Source organism: Nannobrachium achirus (genome assembly GCF_963921795.1).
Source record: "Nannobrachium achirus genome assembly, chromosome: 5".
Lineage (NCBI taxonomy): Eukaryota > Metazoa > Chordata > Actinopteri > Myctophiformes > Myctophidae > Nannobrachium > Nannobrachium achirus.
Window position 1 is genome coordinate 47,065,587 of NC_137814.1, and position 18,681 is coordinate 47,084,267.

At 43.5% G+C, this 18,681-nt stretch overlaps 1 protein-coding gene across 1 annotated transcript in view; it reads left to right on the top strand.

Moving 5' to 3' along the window:
* Nucleotides 1-1,990: 1,990 nt before the first annotated feature.
* pax3a (paired box 3a) overlaps nucleotides 1,991-18,681 on the top strand; it is a gene marked incomplete at both ends in the record, with an annotated part of 33,168 nt that continues 16,477 nt past the window's right edge. Inside the window, 4 exons of the mRNA XM_080726403.1 lie at nucleotides 1,991-2,078; nucleotides 4,678-4,913; nucleotides 5,385-5,514; nucleotides 5,832-5,975. Coding sequence (XP_080582529.1) covers nucleotides 1,991-2,078; nucleotides 4,678-4,913; nucleotides 5,385-5,514; nucleotides 5,832-5,975 — 598 coding nt within the window. The remainder of the gene's footprint in view (nucleotides 2,079-4,677; nucleotides 4,914-5,384; nucleotides 5,515-5,831; nucleotides 5,976-18,681) is intronic.

The following is an 18,681-nucleotide window of genomic DNA, read 5'->3' on the forward strand; positions in this document are numbered from 1 at the left end:
AACAACACTCTCTCTCTCTGTGTCTCTCTGCTCCTTTTGTCTTTTCATTTAACACTGAAGTTAGAAAGAGCGCAATTTGTTTGGGAAGTTCTTAATGAACCCCGGTTACTCTATCAAATCATTATGGTTTTGTGTGGATTTAATTATAATTAAACTAAATAATAGGTTGAACCAGCAATTACCCGGCCAATAAAACGAATTTAATAATTCATACAAAAATAAGTTTTGAGCAAGTTATAAATTAAACAAATCACCTTTTGCAAGCTATATAATAGGATATAGACTACTTGAAACTATTTTGCATATCCATCAGTCAATCCAACAAGGTCGGACAAGTGAGAATTTTTACACCCATAATAAGTCTTGATTACCGTTGTACTCGCTGCTCGGCGTGCCTCGTGGCCTACTGTGGATTGCGGCCCTGCACACATTTTAATCCGGTTAGCGCGCACCTGGGACCTGATTGCACAAAATAAACGCTCATTGGCGTGTGACAGACTGACAGTGCATGTGTGTGCATTCTCTCTGATAATATTTTTGAACTGAAAAATGACTTGACCTTCAGAGGAAAGTTTGTTTATAGGTCCTAATCAATCATAGGCAGGCTATCTATCTATAATCTATGTTATAAAGTATATAGCCTTATGATTATAAACCTATGATGACATTGTAGCCTATGTGTTTTCAATATTTCCAATTGTTCTTAAATTAAATAATTGTATCAACGTTAAGCCAAACTGTAATTATAAATGATATGTTAATAGCTATGTTAATATGAACAACAACGATGATGATGATGATGATGATGATGACAACAACAACAACAATAATAATACTAATAGGCTAATACAATAATAAACAAATCCTTGCCTTTGCTGTACAAATAAAGCTTTTATATTAGATATCGTTACTTTTAACTGTGAGAGTTTTTTTTTTTTGCATTTGTGCAGTTATAAATATTGTGTGGACACCATTGCATTGCACTGTCTGTCTGTCTGTCTGTCTGTCTGTCTGTCTGTCTGTCTGTCTGCAGACAACTTTTACAGCGCTGCCGGCGTCGTTTCCCGCTGCGTCCATCGTGTTCCTTTATTGTAATTAGCGCGTTAACATTATAGGCTGACTAAATAGGTGTACAATAAATTCCTCATCTCCAACATCCTATTTTTTGTGCAGTTATAGGCTGGAAAATCAGTTATGAAAATCCCATGCCTATGGGCATATGTTTTTATTGATTTCCTTTAACATATCACATTTTACGCATTTTACGCAAGTTACGCATTTGTTCAATTGTGGTTTATATTCACAATCTGACTCGTCTCCGTTATCTCGGTGAAAAAGTTTAGATCGCAGCAAAAGTTTGAATGGTGAGGTCAATCCAGAGAGAGAGAGAGAGAGAGAGAGAGAGAGAGAGAGAGAGAGAGAGAGAGAGAGAGAGAGAGAGAGAGAGAGAGAGAGAGAGAGAGAGAGAGAGAGAGAGAGAGAGAGAGAGAGAGAATCCTCTCGTCCAATCAGGGAGCTCCTGCAACCCCTGGACGGTCCGGCCGTGGACCAATCAGCGGGCAGACCGCGGAGTCAGAGGGGAGAGCAACAAACAGATAAAATGTTTTGACTTCTATCTATTCTTCCAAATCCTCCCACAGGACTGTCACCAACATCTAGAGAGAGAGAGAGAGACGCATGTAAACCATTTAAAACACGGCGCAGTACTTTTTTGGTTATAAATCACCCATTAGCTTCTATCTTTCATATCGGGCTAATTTGGATAATACTCGTCCTCAACATTTCCGAGGGATTTAACTTTTTGTTGTTGTTGTTTGTCAACCGACCGACCGACCGACGCAACATTCTGGCTAAAAGGACCTGGAGGCCACCTCACGTAGGCCTATTTGTCTCAGAAATACATCTTTTAAAATAAAGCTTTCGAGAATCACAAACTGTTGACAACAGTCGGTTGTTGGAGTCCCTGCTGCCTGACGGAGGGTCAGGAGTCATGACAGCGCTAGCGGGGGGCATACCAAGGATGATGCGACCCAATCCACACCAGAACTACCCCATGCGGGGAGGCTACTCTTTAGAAGGTAGTGGTATTTGACATCACTTGTTGGACAGTGTAATGTAATATTGCAGAGTGGAACGTGTACAGTAAATGTGTTAGTAGGGCAGGAGAGAGGGGTCTACCAGCACCCCAGTGACATGTTTTCGAAACCTGTTTTTTTTGGACCGTTATGATGTCTAGTTATGATTTCTGCTTGTTGCCGTCGCCAACTAATGTCCCATGGGTTCATTTTTAACCTTTTCTCACAACTATTCCCGATCTGAACCATACAATGGTCATAACAGAAAATGCCATAACGCTTGATGTAAACAACCTACAGGGACAAATGAACACACTTTTCTATATGATTTTGACCCAGGGAATTCATTAAAGTGGTTATTTTTAACATTTATGCACATCTTGACCCTATTTCAGGACAGAAACGGTGAAAAATAACCCAAAAATGTTCAAAACACGTCTATACTTCTCTTTGTACAGATAAATTAAGGTGTATTCTTTTGATACCACAGGTTTTTTAGGACCCTTATGATGTCTAGTTATGATTTCTGCTTGTTGCCGTGGTCAACTAATGTCCCATGGGGTTCATTTTTAACCTTTTCTCACATATCCCCAATTAGTGTGGGGATTTAGGGGAGCAAATGCTAATTTCGTGCAATTTTGACTTAAAGCGCAAAATTTTGCACAGATGTAGCCCAGGGCTTGCTCTAATGATTTAGCTAGGGCGCCCGAGTCTGCGACCTTCGGGGTCTCCACAGCGGTCAAATCAAGTTGGGCTTCCATTGACTTTCTATACAGGAGGAAAATACCCAGAAAAAGATTTTTTTTCTGGGTATTTAAGGAGGATCTGAGGGGTCTAACTAGGGGTTTGTCATGATGCTGAATCCATTGCAGGCATTTGTTTTGCACAAAAAACATTCTGTGGGCTAGAAATGGCCTCAGAAAACAATACACGTATGGGTGAGTATTCATGTTAGTCGGAGGCCTTAGGGTTTTTTTTTCTTGTGCTAATCAGTCTAAAAGTTCAAAATTTTGCACAGATGTAGCTCAGGGCATGTTCTAATGATTTAGCTAGGGCGCCCGAGTCTGCGACCTTCGGGGTCGCCACAGCACCCACACAACTCTGAAAAGTGATGACTCATCACTTTTCATCACTAAAGTCGATGGGAGCCCAACTTGATTTGGCCGCTGTGGCAACCCCGAATGTCGCAGACTCGGGCGCCCTAGTTAAATCATTAGAGCATGCCCTGAGCTACATCTGTGCAAAATCTTGAACTTTTAGACTGATTAGCACGAGAAAAAAAAACCCTAAGGCCTCCGACTAACATTAATACTCACCCATACGTGTATTGTTTTCTAAGGCCATTTCTAGCCCACTGAATGTTTTTTGTGTAAAACAAATGCCTGCAATGGATTCAGCATCATGACAAACCCCTAGTTAGACCCCTCAGATCCTCCTTAAATACCCAGAAAAAAAATCTTTTTCTGGGTATTTTCCTCCTGTATAGAAAGTCAATGGAAGCCCAACTTGATTTGACCGCTGTGGAGACCCCGAAGGTCGCAGACTCGGGCGGCCAAGCTAAATCATTAGAGCAAGCCCTGGGCTACATCTGTGCAAAATTTCGCGCTTTAAGTCAAAATTGCACGAATTTAGCATTTGCTCCCCTAAATCCCCACACTAATTGTGGATATGTGAGAAAAGGTTAAAAATTAACCCCATGGGACATTAGTTGACCACGGCAACAAGCAGAAATCATAACTAGACATCATAAGGGTCCTAAAAAACCTGTGGTATCAAAAGAATACACCTTAATTCATCTGTACAAAGAGAAGTATAGACGTGTTTTGAACATTTTTGGGTTATTATTCGCCGTTTCTGTCCTGAAATAGGGTCAAGATGTGCTTAAATGTAAAAAATAACCACTTTAATGAATTCCCTGGGTCAAAATCATATAGAAAAGTGTGTTCATTTGTCCCTGTAGGTTGTTTACATCAAGCGTTATGGCATTTTCTGTTATGACCATTGTATGGTTCAGATTGGGAATAGTTGTGAGAAAAGGTTAAAAATGAACCCCATGGGACATTAGTTGGCGACGGCAACAAGCAGAAATCATAACTAGACATCATAACGGTCCAAAAAAAACAGGTTTCGAAAACATGTCATTGGGGTGCTGGTAGACCCCTCTCTCCTGCCCTACTATGTATGTATTTATGTACTATGTATGTGGACAATGTGGTGATTCAAGAGTTCAAAAAAGTCGACAGTTTGTAAATGACACTAAAGAATGTATTGTATATAGCCAAGAGGCCAAGGGTCTCCCCTTAACTCTGACAGTATATGGAACCAAATGGACCCGTTATGGCTTATGGTTCCATTTGGTTCCATTTGTACAGACTTATGGGTCAATTTAGACCCACAGAAAAAACACTTTGAGAAACACTATAGGCTACTGCCGAAACAATTTTAATATTGTCTAAGAAAAGTTGCTCTATTGGCTTATAGAGATGTATTAGTGCTTATAGCCTACGTAAAGGCCTGGCTTATATACCGAGGCTATTATAGGACAATATAGGTCTAAACATTTGCATTAAATGGCATGCAATCCCCTGTCCCATCCACGCAGTGTCCACTCCGCTTGGACAGGGCCGTGTCAACCAGCTCGGCGGGGTCTTCATAAACGGCAGACCCCTGCCCAACCACATCCGCCACAAGATCGTGGAGATGGCCCACCACGGCGTGCGGCCGTGCGTCATCTCCCGGCAGCTCCGCGTGTCCCACGGCTGCGTGTCCAAGATCCTGTGCCGGTACCAGGAGACAGGCTCCATCAGGCCCGGGGCCATCGGAGGCAGCAAGCCGAAGGTGAGGGATCAGATCACAACCTGCATTTCTGTAGAGAGATTAGACTTTTTGATATGAACTTCATTTCAATTCAAAGGCATGCGAAAACATTTACGTTTACATTGCCAAAGCAATGTCAGAATAATATAATAAATACAGTTGGAAAAAATGGGGAACATAAATACAGTTGGAGGGGACAAGCATGTTCAAACGTCACCGAACAAATATATAGGACCAGTAGTAGAGGTCTTGCATGGGTCTTATTTGAATGTTCTTAAGCCAAATAATAGGCTTATATGTATTATGCATCATCCTAAAGTAGCTTTGCACGGTTACTAAAACCACGAATCATAAAATACATAGCTCGAAAGATAATCGTGAGCCACGATTATCTTTCGAGCTATTAATGTAGGCTATATGCGAACTTCTAATAAAGTACGCATTCAATCAATTAAATCATTGTTTTCTTTTCTTTCTTTTTTTTTTTTTTAGCAAACGACATCCCCGGACGTGGACAAAAAGATCGAGGAGTACAAGAGAGATAACCCAGGCATGTTCAGCTGGGAGATCAGGGACAAGTTGCTGAAGGATGGCATCTGCGACAGGAACAACGTTCCATCAGGTACAGCTGTATAGGCCGCATGACGCGTTTATTCTCTAGCATTAACAACTGTTATATAGGTCTAAAGAAAGGCCAGAGAAGTATAATAGTTACTGTTTTTCCAAATAAAATGAAATGTGTTGCCAATTGGCTATTTAAAAATACATTTAACTAGGTTTGAGGAAATCGTAAATGGTGCTACTGTAAAAAAAAAATGAATTTCTTTGTTGTTAATTGGAGAAATTACAATAATTATTCAGTAAAGCCTGCTACATTCACCAGTACCTCTAATTCTGTTGTAACAATTCTTTCGTTGTTTTTTTTTTAATTTCTCAAAGTGAGCGCCATCAGTCGCATCATGCGCTGTAAGTTCGGGGGAGTCGGTGAGGATGAGGAGGATGATGATGAGATAGAGAAGAGAGAACTGGAGGAGAACGAGCGAAGAGCCAAGCACAGCATAGACGGCATCCTGGGAGACAGATGTAAGTGCAGGCTTATCATTTCAGAGCTGTGTTTTCAAACTTTCACATAATTTCGAGGTTTCCCCTTAACTCTCTGTCTGACACTATAGTGTACAAATGGAACCAAATAGACCCGAACCAGAGTTACAGACTTGGCTGGAAAAAAATAAAAATCACAACTCTAAATTGTTCAACAGTTCTTTTATCCCCGCTTTTTCAAACTGTCCGGCGTTCGTGATTATTATAAAATATAGCGGCCCATTGAACCGCTTTGTTTTGTTTGTCTAATTTGGATGTTACATGTGGTTCTGCAACAAACAAACAAACAAAAATAATAATTATTAAAAAAATATTAAATCATAATAAAAATAATAACAATAATAATCAGCAGCAGGTGTCTATAGTTTCAGGATGATGTTGTAGATTTGTGTTTATTCCACAGAGGAATCGAAAAGTATTGAAAAATAAATGCATAAATAAATATCAATTTGTCACTAATGGCATGGCTTAGCTTGAAACTGTTTAGCCAGAATTAGACCACACTTATTACGACCCATGAAGTTGACAATTGAATATGCAATTATCGATGGAGAAATGTTTCTTTTATTTTTGTCATTACACTTTTATCAAATCCCCCAAAGCAATTATTGAACGTTTTTCAAGCTTTTACGCATGCACGCATGTGGGTATTATAGCTTTTTTTTATGCGATAGACTTAACAAACTTAGCGGTGGACAAGCGTTGCTATGAAGGTGATCAAACATTTGCCCAACAGTTCCGTCCACATAAGAAACTTTTTTTCTCCCTCTCGCGCACAATTGAACACTTGAGGATGAACTTGGAGACAAAGACGCGAGAGTCCATTGAGACTCACACTTCGGCCTCGCCGGCACAAAGGCCTGCGGGCCAGTGAGCGGCTCAGTGGCGCACAAAAAGACGCCAAAAAACCTTTTCAAAATGTGGAGAGAATAGAAGAAAAAATGCGCTGACAAAGGCCTGGGAGAAGACATTATGGGCCCGCAATGAGCGATGAATTATTCAGGGAACACTATAGGCTCAGTTCGAGCCGTTTTATAGACTGCTTACTGAGAGGCAAAAGAGCCTGTTTTTCACCTACAAAATGTTAATTTGTGGGCTTTTTTTGCTAATGTTTAGAGAGTTTTCCCTTTGAGAAAGATGGAGTCTGTTGTAGACTTCATGCATACACCTGTTGATTTACGACCTGTTGTTGGGGGATCTCAGGAATGTTTTCACAAGCGTGGCTGAGTTGGAAACACCAGTTAAGCGACAAATAATATGGTCTAAAAACATAATTGTTTTCTCGTATTGCATTGCCATGCATATATGTGCATTTAATGACCACAATTCCGTGATTAATAGGCCTATCATCTTCAGATAATTGCCCGAAAGTGTATGTTAAATATTTATAATTAATAATAGGTATAAGTATATAACAACAAGAATCATGGTATTTTTTCAGAAACAATATACAAACAATTAAAAAATAAACGAGTAGGCCTATTGGAGCTCCAAAAATAGCCATGTATTGTGCGATTATATTAATGTGTCCCTCGCTGTCTTTTGCGCACTATTGTTCCGGCTTTCTTGCGCAGTGGGTTTTGATGCTCAGTCAGTGATCTCAGGGAAAACCTTTTCTAGTAGATTAAATCCAAACCCTTTATTTCTCCCCACTTTCATCTGAGACAAAGCCCGCCCCTTTCCTCTCCGCCTAGGGCGCGCATTCATGCACTTCCCTCTCCCTCTTCCAGAATACAGATCAGCCACTTGACTTCTGCAACTTTTTAAAACACTGTTTATTAGTTAGTTCCCTCCGACAGTCCCCAAGCCCTTTCACTTCACATGGAAATGGTCAGTCGGAGAGTGTGAAATACTAATCGGAAACATTAAATTAGTGTGAGGTGTGAAGTGTCTTTAGGCCTACTTTTTTTTATTATTATTCAAGCCCAGTAGTAGTTTTTTCCCTTCATAGCTTGTACATAGAATAGAAAATACATAGTTGTATATCCTACAAGTTCAATTGATATAATCGTCCTATTTATCTATTTTTCTATTTATTTATTTATTTATTTATTTATTTATGTATTTATTTATTTAAAAATGATAAAACAACAAAGGCGGGCAGCACCTCATCAATAGTTGCTCCAGCAGTACATGAAAGAGCTCCAGTGACAATATTGATCTACAGGACAGCAATAACTCATTCTTCTGTCTCTTTGTGGAAGTGGTTGTTGTTTTTCCTTCTTTTATACAGCTCTTCATTAGAATGTGAAAGGAGTGCTTTTTTGGGGACACTTAAGAGAGTGTCTTCTGACCAAATATTGATTAAGTAGGTGTTTGTAGAGGCTATTGTCATGGAGGGGAGAAGCCTGTTGCTCCCTTGGTCCTTTCTCCTGCACCACCATTGTTGTCTTTCCTTAAGTGCTAAGATCAAAGCTGGCTCATTTAGATTTATTTGTCTGGGAAAAAGGGGACATTGGAAGCAAAGGTTTGTGGGATAAACTCTATACTGCACGGCCTCAGGTCTGCATGGCATTAACAAGTGCCTGCCATTGTGAGCAAAAAGGATACCCTGGAGCTAATAGTAACGTGTTCTGGAATGAATTAGATAACTAAATGGTGTACTTCCCATTCGAGATTTTTTTCATTCGGTTCAATTCAACTTCTATTATCATTGACAGGTGTATCGATATTTAGGCGTGCAACTCCCAGGTCAATGCGCAACAAAAATTGGTATTATACACAATAATAATTTAAGACATTTCAATAATACTATAAAAGCAACGAAAGACCACAATGATTCCACAAACATAAAATGTCTGGCTATGGTAAACGTGATGCAGGCTCAGTTAGTGCAGAGTAAAGGTAACAGTAAAACAATCTCCTATAGGCAGTGAAGTTGTATGATGTAGTTATAGCATAAATTCAGTTCAAGTATGGTCCAGAGAGAGAGAGAGAGAGAGAGGGAGAGAGAGAGAGAGAGAGAGAGAGAAAGAGAGAGAGAGAGAGAGAGAGAGAGAAAGAGAGAGAGAGAGAGAGAGAGAGAGAGAGAGAGAGAGAGAGAGAGAGAGAGAGTTGGCCATATTGCCTCAGTTGTTGATTCAGTTCCCCATATCTGTATGAATGAATGCCATGATTGCAAAGTGACTTTGTAATAACAAATACAAATTTGGTTTTCCCGTAAAAGAGAGAGGGCACAGTACACACAGCTCAACTAGTCGCTAGTTAGAGCAGACTGAAAAATAAATAAACAGAGGAACCCCAGCATTTCATTTCTCTTGTTGAATTATTAAGCATTGTCTGCAAAGTGTCCATATGATATCCATAACAAAAACATGTACTAGGGAATTGCTTATTGTCGTTTGATAAAGAATTGACACATTAAGTGTCATTTAATTAACAGATAACCACAGTCCTTCCTGCGTTTATTACTTTTACATCCACTGACAGCTCTTTTTAGCCTCATTTAGCTAATTAAAAGTAACCAAAGTCATGAAAGAGGAGTAGCCCACTCTTGCAGGTTCTTTTTTTTTTACGATGGAGGGGGAGAAAGAAGAGGAGGAAGAAAAAAAAGAAAGCTCAGAAATACAAACAGTCAAAGGGATAACTTCCCTTGAAAGGGAGTCCTGTGGTGCCAAATTGAATGAGCCCAGTGCTTTCAAATCTGCCATGGTGAACGCAGTCAACATGTAATAATTGGTTTCATTGAGGTGCATTCCGACAATCTGCTGCCATTCTCCTGCCCCCATTGTCCAGAGGCAGGCAAATAGCCAGGGGGACAGGAGGAATCAAGTGCTGACAAAACATGAAAGATTTAGCTGCTTTTGTCAAAGAAACTGAGTGGGACTTTGTTTGTGTAAATAAAGTGGGTTACTGGCTCCCTGTGACTTTGGCATGGATTCTAGGTGCATGGGGAAAGATAGCAAGACTTGGAAGCAGAGAGAGAGAGAGAGAGAGAGAGAGAGAGAGAGAGAGACTGTGTTCGGGAGAGCCTGAGTAATGGATGTTTTTATAAAAGCACAGAGAATATGCAAAGTCGGCAAACACCGAGTCCAAGCGTGTCCTGAGGGGGAAATCGGGCAACGAACTTCCACGTGTAGGCCCTCACATCTGAGCCATCTAAACCAATTATCAAGTTTCATAACTTTTACTCTCAAGGGGCATGCAGTGCACACAAACAACTGTGGGTCTCTCTCACACAGAGGGCGGGAATATAGCAGCCCTTGGCAAGGGACCAATATCCTGTCAGACAGCTAGGGAGCAGCCCCAAGAAGACAGAAACAGAGATAGAGGCTGCAATTCTATAACTTGTGTATTGGTCAGTATTTTGTGCATTTTCACGGTGCCTCACAGAGCTGCTAGTGAGTGTGGGACCTTCTCATGTCACAACAGACATTGCAACTATAGATCAGTGTTTTTTGCTCTAAATCTGGGCCTCAGACTCCATCTGTTGACTCTACCTGGCTTATGTGTGGGTAGTACTCCAGACCAGGGGTTTTCAAAGTGGGTGCACCCTGGGGTGCCGTGATGCCAGTCCAAGGGTGCCGCGAGACAATTTGATAATATTTGGAATTCAATATCACTACATCAATGTCACTTCACTATGCTTAGTAAAACAGACCTGATTTGCACTGTACTTGATGAGTACTTTTTTCTATCTATGGCAACTCTCTTCACCAAAAATAGCAGATCTACGAGCTTGTAGATCGGCTATTTTTGGTGAGCCTTAGGCATGCTGGGGTTCAAGTGGTTAAACGTCAAGTTTAACGTTATTTACAGTCAGTTCGGTTGGAAACGGATATTTCTCCAATAGGATGTAAGATTCTAAAAAGTTAACAGTGTAATTCAGGGGTGCCGTGGATGAAAAGGTTATTTTACAGGGGTGCCCTGCGGTCAAAACAGTTTGAAAGCCCCTGCTCCAGACTACTGGACCACTATAACATTTGATCCACATAGAAAAGCTGAACTATAGTGGCATTTTCGGGGAGATTCACGTCGGCTGGATCATTTCAAATTCAGAATTCTGTGCATCCATCATGTGATGGCAAGGATGATAAATATAAAGAAGTTAACAACCTTTCTCTTTCTCTCTTCTCTCACATAAATACACACCACATTTACTTGCTACACTGGCATCATTCTCTTTCACGTTCTCTCTCTCTCTTTATCTATCTCTCTCTCTCTCAAAAAAAGAAAGAAAAAAATCCACACTGGCTGATCTGCAACTGAATGCGAGCTCTATGCTTCATTAAAGCCTCTTTCTCTGTTGGCACCCGCATTGTGATCCTCCAATATTAATTCAAAGGACAATTAATGAATGCAGGCCAACTTTGAAGTAAGGGGCTGGGGTCCTGCCCCGAGCCGGCCCCTCGGCGCTGATGTACTCTCCCGGCATTCTCCCCAATAACCCCAGAGACACTGTGAAGTGACTGAAAGAGAAGCAATGAGCAATGGAAGGTCAGGGAAAGGAACCCCGGCAGAAAAGGAGCTCTCTATTTCCTTGAGAGTATTAGCTGAGCAAAACTCTGTGATGGGGAGGATAAAGGAGGGCGAGGAGAAAAGGGCTCGGGGGGCTGAGGGGTGAGGGAACTCCAGCAAAAAGGAACACAATAGGATAGTTAATTGAGTAAAGCCAGACAGCGTTGTCAATCACTTAACTTTGTTTAGCCCCAGATTTTTTTTTTTTTTTTTTTTTTGCTGTTGTTGCGTATGAGGTGCTTCATGCGCCTTGCGTAGACGCCAGAGACAACTTGTTTGATTAATGTCCTTCTTCCATCTTTGAGAAGTAAAAAAAATCTTTTTTTTTGAAAGAATTGGATTTTATGTTGCAGCAGAATAATGTTCCTCAATTTTAAAAGTTCCTAAAAATGGTCCCTTAAAACAAGAAAGAAGAAAACCAAAGAGAAAACAACAGTTGAACATTTGTTCAGAGTTTAAACCCACCATGCAGCCCAGAATGAAATGGACCCAAAATGGACCCATTTTTTCCACTCAAGAGTTAAATGAACATGGAGAGTTTTACTGTGCAGGAGCAAGGGGAAGGAGGGGGAGGAGGGGGAGGCAGTGCAGCTCCACAATGGAAAAGAAGCTAGTGATTGGAGAGCATGACGTTGTTGTCCGATGAAAACCTTGTATGTCCAAAACCGTTCGTTTTGCATTTATCACTTAAAAAACTATCCAAACTAGTGAAAACAGCCGATCTACAAGCACACAACGCCTCGCGGCGCGAGGCGTTGTGTGCTTGTAGATCTGCTGTTTTCACTACTTTTGTGCGACGGCCTTGTATGATGAAGCAGGGCTTTACTTTGCGAAAGAACGTACAAATGTGAAACTTGGGAGATACGAGGTTTCCGCCCGACAACGACGATGAGAAGAAAGTATGGAATGCAACGATCTCTCTCTCTCTCTCTCTCTCTCTCTCTCTCTCCCTGCTCTCTCCCAGTCTCAGTTCAGTAGTGAAGTTTTGTTGGGGGCCGTTGTGAGGCTGTGAGGGGGTCAGCGGTGAAGACCCTCTCAACGGCAGCAGCCCCGCACAGGGCCAAGGCTGTCAAAAGGTCAGAGGCTAACCTTGGGTCACTTGACTGTTAAAACCATCAGCCTCCAGAAAGGAGAGGGTTACAATAATGTTTGGGTCAAGATGACAGCTAATGGACTCCGGGGTCCCGCTAGTCACCCCCGTACTAATTATAACACCGGTTTCTTGCTATGATGTACATATGAGTTATATCAAATATGATATATCTATCTAAAGCATTAACAATGCAAGTCGAGCCAATAGGAAAGACCACATGCTGGATAGTTTAATAATGCTGTGAAGCAATGGTTTTCAACCAGTGGTCCGGGGACCACCAGTGGTCCTTGAGGGGGTTCCAAGTCTACCTGTATCATGATACACAATTAGAGAATTTAGAAGAATTGTTATTTTGGTCAACGTTTGCCTGTCATCTCTCCTACTGGCACCACAACAATACGGCATGGAATTGTGGACAAAATCGTATCCCAAGACAACAAAATCGGGTCTCAGAGGCTAGATTTCATCAAATGGTGGTCTGTGTCTCAAATGTTGAATAAAATAATGGACCTTGATATGAAAAGGGTTGAAACCCACTGCTGTAAAGTAGAATGCAGCGGTGTAAAGTAACTAAGTACATTTACTTAAGTACTGTACTTAAGTAAAATTTTAAGGTATTTGTACTTTACTTGAGTATTTCCAATTTCCGATACTTTTACTTCTACTCCACCACATCTCGCATCCAAATATTGTACTTTTACTCCACTACATTTATTTGAAAACTTTAGTTACGAGTTACTTTGCAGATATAAATTATAATATTATATAACATACTTTAACTGCTTTAGCCCTATTTTATACCAAGGCTGTTTGAAAATAGCCGATCTACAACCTCACAACGCATCACATCGCGACGCGTTGTGAGCTTGTAGATCTGCTATTTTCAAACATTTTGTACTTTTACTTTTGGTAACTTTAAGTACATTTTGATGCCAACACTTTCATACTTTTTAGTCAAGTACATTTTGAATTCCAGACTTTTACTTGTAAGGGTGCCCTCACACCAAAATACCTATGAGAGTGGAATCTGCGTTCCGCCAATGCATTTCAATGAGAATGGAGCGGTTTCATGCCAGTAGAGGATTTCTGCAAAAACGCTCCCTTCTCATTGAAATGCATTGGTGGAACGCGGATTCCACTCTCATGGGTATTTTGGTGTGAGGGCCACCCTAACGGAGTATTTCTACATTGAAGTATTGATACTTCTACTTTAGAAGGGGGGGGGGGGGGTTGGTTGGTTCTGAACCTGGGGAGTGGAGTATGGTGTGTCTGGTTGGGTCGTACTGGGCTCCAGAGTGAGGTCATGTCTGTGGAGAATTTGGTCTCTGCTGGGCTGGAACGTGTGGCAGCCTGGCCCAGCGATGCGTCCCCGCATGGGTCCTGTGCCGCGGCTTTGTCCGTGCTCCGGGGGTGGAAATGCCACCGTGAAACTGTCAGCTAACTGCATTACAGTGGAACTAAATAATAACCACCCCATACTGGGGCCACATAATGCCCGAGCGGGACCATTTGTGGCTTTTTGTCAGCTCAGCGATATTAGACAGTGATACATCTCTCAATGTCATATCACTAGCATGCCGCTTTGTCCCGCACGGGGGCCTACCTCCTGTGCGCGCTCTCTCCGTTTCACTTTCTATCCATCATCACCATTCTCTCTCTTTCTCTCGCGCTCTCTCTCTCTCTCTGCTCTCTCTTTCTATGCCCCCCCCCCCCCCCCCCCCCCCACCTCACCCCCTCACCCCTTCCCCCAGGCAGCTGCGGGTTCCTGGGGGCTCCTTAGCAAGTCAAGTGAGTGGCTCGCTCATTCCCGTTCTCTTGCTCCTAACTGTTAACCCCAGCTGGGCCTGTGAGCTGTCAGTTAACCATTCAGCTTCTCCGGGGCATCTGCTCGGCTGCTTGGCTCGCCGCGCTGTTCTGTGCTGTGTGTGCTCCACTGTTTTATTCAGTGGGCCGCTCACACTGGGCCCTGCCCGCCCTGAAAGGAGCAGATCTACTTCCCTGGGCAAATAACTAGTTCATTTGTCTCTTCTGCCCTTTGTTTTGTGCGGTGAACACATGTCACCAGCTCAATTACCTTCACTATTAACAGCCCCTGGAGGAAGGGCCAGTCAGCCCCTAACCAAGCCCCTAACCAAGGCACAGCCATAAACTGTCCCATATGCTCCTCTCTCTCTCTCTCTCTCTCTCTCTCTCTCTCTCTCTCTGTCTCTGTCTTTATCTCTCCGATATCACTCTTTCTCTCCTTCTTGTTCTTTCTGTCCCAGTTTAGTCTTTTCAACATGCATCACTATCATTGCTCTCTCTCTCTCTCTCACACACACACACACACACACACGCACGCGCCAGCACATACACGTACACTTTCCAACTGCTTCTTCCCATCTGCACAGCTTCTGTTTCCATTTTTGAGCGGTGGTAGACCGCTCCATAGCATGGCCGTGTGTGTATCCGTGTATCCGTGTATCCGTGTATGTATGTGTGTATGTAGCCTGAACTACCACTCAGTGACCAGAGAGGGTGCTGTTGAGTCTAGTCTGAGCATCAACTGCAATACTCTCTCTCTCTCTCTCACACACGCACGCGCGCGTGCACACACACACACACACACACACACACACACACACACACACACACACACACACACACACACACACACACACACACACACACACACACACACACACACAGGGGGAGGGGAGGGGGCGGTCACACACAGGCTGTGTTTTCTTCACACACACAAGTGCACACACACGCACGCACACACACACACACACACACACACACACACACACACACACACACACACACACACACACACACACACACACACACCCCCACACACACACACCACGACCACCGCTCAGTTCACACGGGTGTGATTTTTTGCATTCCGTTGCCGCCATATAGGACAACAAATAAACACTGTTGCTTGCTCAAGCACATTCGCGTGGATGCAGGCCTTTTGCTGCCTACGTTAGCATCTGTGGGAGGCGTGGGGCGTGGGAGTGGGGTAAAAACAAGAGCAGCCTTTATCCCAAAGTTGGACTCCTCGCCGGTTTTCCTGGCTTGTTGTAGGGGCAGTGCGGCTGCAGGTGACGCTAATAGGAGTAGACACTCCTGAGGTTCACATCTGTAGCCCTCTGGAGTTTACCTTTCCTGCCTGTCAGTCTCCTCAATAAACGGTTCTGTTTTAGCTTGGGTGGTGAGCCTACAGCGCTTGTCTGCCCCCCTCGCCGATATGGCGGACCGTGGAGTGTGCGTACGCACTCTTCTGTGTATTTACGTTTATGTAATGGGCCTCTGATGTGTGAAGGGAACCTGTTGACATGACCTGTTGAATACGGGAACGCTATCTGAACACGCTATCACCTCCGCCTGCCGCCCCGTTATTGGTTTGTTAACCCGCAAACCTTCACTTTGTTTGAAAAGTCTGTTTCGTGGATCATTTTGCGACAACCCCCTTAATCTATCTTTTAAGATTCTTGTCAGGGGGAGCCTCTGCCAAACTGCGAGCGGCCGCGGAGTATTTTCAGCTCCCTGGTGCTTGAGCTGCAGCGTAAAATTTGATTTGGGTGTTTAAGTTAAGGAGGTCGAGGCCTCCCTTTGTGTGTTTAGTATCCTCTTCTCCCGTCGTAGATGGGGAATGTGTGGGAACTGGGAGCAGGCCCGCTTCGGCTCTCAAGCTCCTGCGCTTTGGCGTCCCTCAACCCCCCGAAAAAACCTCAATGCACCGTACAGCGCTGGAAGCTCGTCTGAGCATGTCCAACGCCAAGAAGACGCGGTTGCGTCGCGGGGGGTGGGGGAGGGGAGGGGTTGTGTTGTCTGTGTGCAAAGTGGAGAAAGAGACGTGATTGAAGGAAATGAAAATGACAGGTCCTGCTTTTAGCAATGCCCTTGGTGCACGCATAACACTCATCCATTCTCCCATATATATATCTATATATATAGATATATATATACACTGTGTGTGTGTGTGTGTGTGTGTGTGTGTGTGTGTGTGTGTGTGTGTGTGTATATATATATAGCCTATATATATATGTCACAGTTATTTGGAGTTTCAGTGAAATTGAGAACAGGAGCGCTCGTTGTGCGGCCTGGGGCGGAACAAGCGGTCGCTTTGATCCACAACAACGAGGCAGGAATGATAGCGCCTCACCCCACGGAGGTTAGGGTTAGAGTTAGGCATAGTAAGCTAATGGCTAAACACAGCCGAGCTAGGCTAGTAGATAAACAACGAAAGAGGTGTCGCAAACGAGTGACGACTACACAAGTGAATGGCTGTTGTCGCCATCTCATGGTGAATGCGCAGAATTACACAAGTGCGCTGATAAGAGACTATCAAGGTGAATTGATCCCGGTGGTGGTAGGGGTGTGTGGTGAACGACAAAAAGAGTGCTCTTACCACAATCTAACTGAGTTACCCAATCTAACTGTAACATATATATATATACACACACATACTGTGTATATATATCAAAAGTTTTTAAACATAATGTGAACCCAGGTCATTTCGTGGATATATGTTGTCAATTCTTTATGTTTTGTACCCAGTACATCAATAAGCTATATTTCTCAGCTGAAGTGTGGCTGATGCTCGTTGGCTGGCTCACCCAGCAGCATCATCTTGTCCAGGTGCCTCCAGCCTCCCCAACCCCCCCAGGGCCTCTGCTCTGAGGGAAGGAAGGGAGGGCTCTCTGGGGCTGTGGCTCCCCTGCTGTGCCCCTCCGCAGCGAGCCCCAGTGGCCCTTCTCCGGACCCCTTTGTGCCCCCTCCCTCCCTCCCTCCCTCCCTCCCACTCACCCTTCCTTCCCCCCACTCATCCCCTGGCCCTCCTGCCCCCATCCAACCCCTACAGCAACCCCCACTCCCCTGCTGGGCAGGTGACAGGCCCCTGAATGCGGGCCCGGCCGGCCCCTGATGGCTCCTACAGATGGAGCGTGGTAATCGGCCCAATAGAGAGCCCTGCCACAGGCCTCTCCCTCCTGGCATACAAAAGCCCTGGCCTGCAACACTTCCAAAAAAAAAACAAAAAAAAAGAAAAAAGAAGAAGAAGAGACAGAACGAGAGAGGGGAAAAAAGAGAGAGAAAAAGAGAGAGCCAGAGAGGATGACAAAAGCACCACTGTCATTTGCCATTAAGGGAGAGTCCGTGATGGAGTGTTTTCTCTCGCAGTTACTAATAATAAAAACAGGGAGGGAGGGGGGAGAAGAGAGGGAGATAGCGGGAGAAATAAAGGGAGTAAAAAAAAAAAGAAAGGAGTGGGGCACCCCCCCCCCACCCCCCCCCCCACCCTGCAGTTAACATGATACAGTGTCACTGGGGAGCTTTCTCCTCTCCTCTGAGGAGCTTTATGAGTTTCGTTCCCTCCCTTAGGAATCTCTGGGTAGTCGGCAGCTCTTGTCATTTTGGCTCCTTTCCTTTTTTCCTCTTTCTTCCTCTTTTCCTTGGCTCAAATGGCACCGTATGTTCCCTGACTTGTTGGTTTGTTTAGTCCCTTTCTCTTGTTTATCCGTCAATTAACTCGTCTTAGCAGTTTGGCTTTCACGGCGTACATTGTTAACAGTTCCCCTTAGGGCACAAAACTGTTTGTTATGTGACATCTTCGGAATGAATTCATGCTGCGTTTTCTATAAAAAAAAAACAGGATTCGCTGAAAAATGCTGTTCAAAGGCGTGTTTATAGAAAAGTTATCAAGTTTTGGGCCCTTACTGTGTGGCCTTCTGCTCAAGCCCGTTGTGTGAATACATTTCAACTGGTTTCAGGCCACATCCCTCCAATCTAAACAAACCACATCCCCCCCCCAAAAAGTCTGTTCCTCAGCGCGGAACAGACTTTCCACGAGTATCTTAACATCCATCAGTCCAGCCAATCTGCTGTGAGCGTCATTGGCAGCATGCATGGCACCGGGGGTGTCGCACCAAATTCTGGGCCCTGGGTACATGGATTCACTGCGTTATTTTGTGCTTTGACTATTGAAAAATTAAATAGCAGATATACCGGTACAAGCTCACAGTGCCACAGTGCTGCGAGCTTGTAGTAGATCTTCTATTTTGGAAAAAAATCTTGAAAATGTGTGGTCTTTGAATATTTCAAATCCTTCTAAGGTTTTTTGAAAAAACAGAAAATCTATGTTTCAAT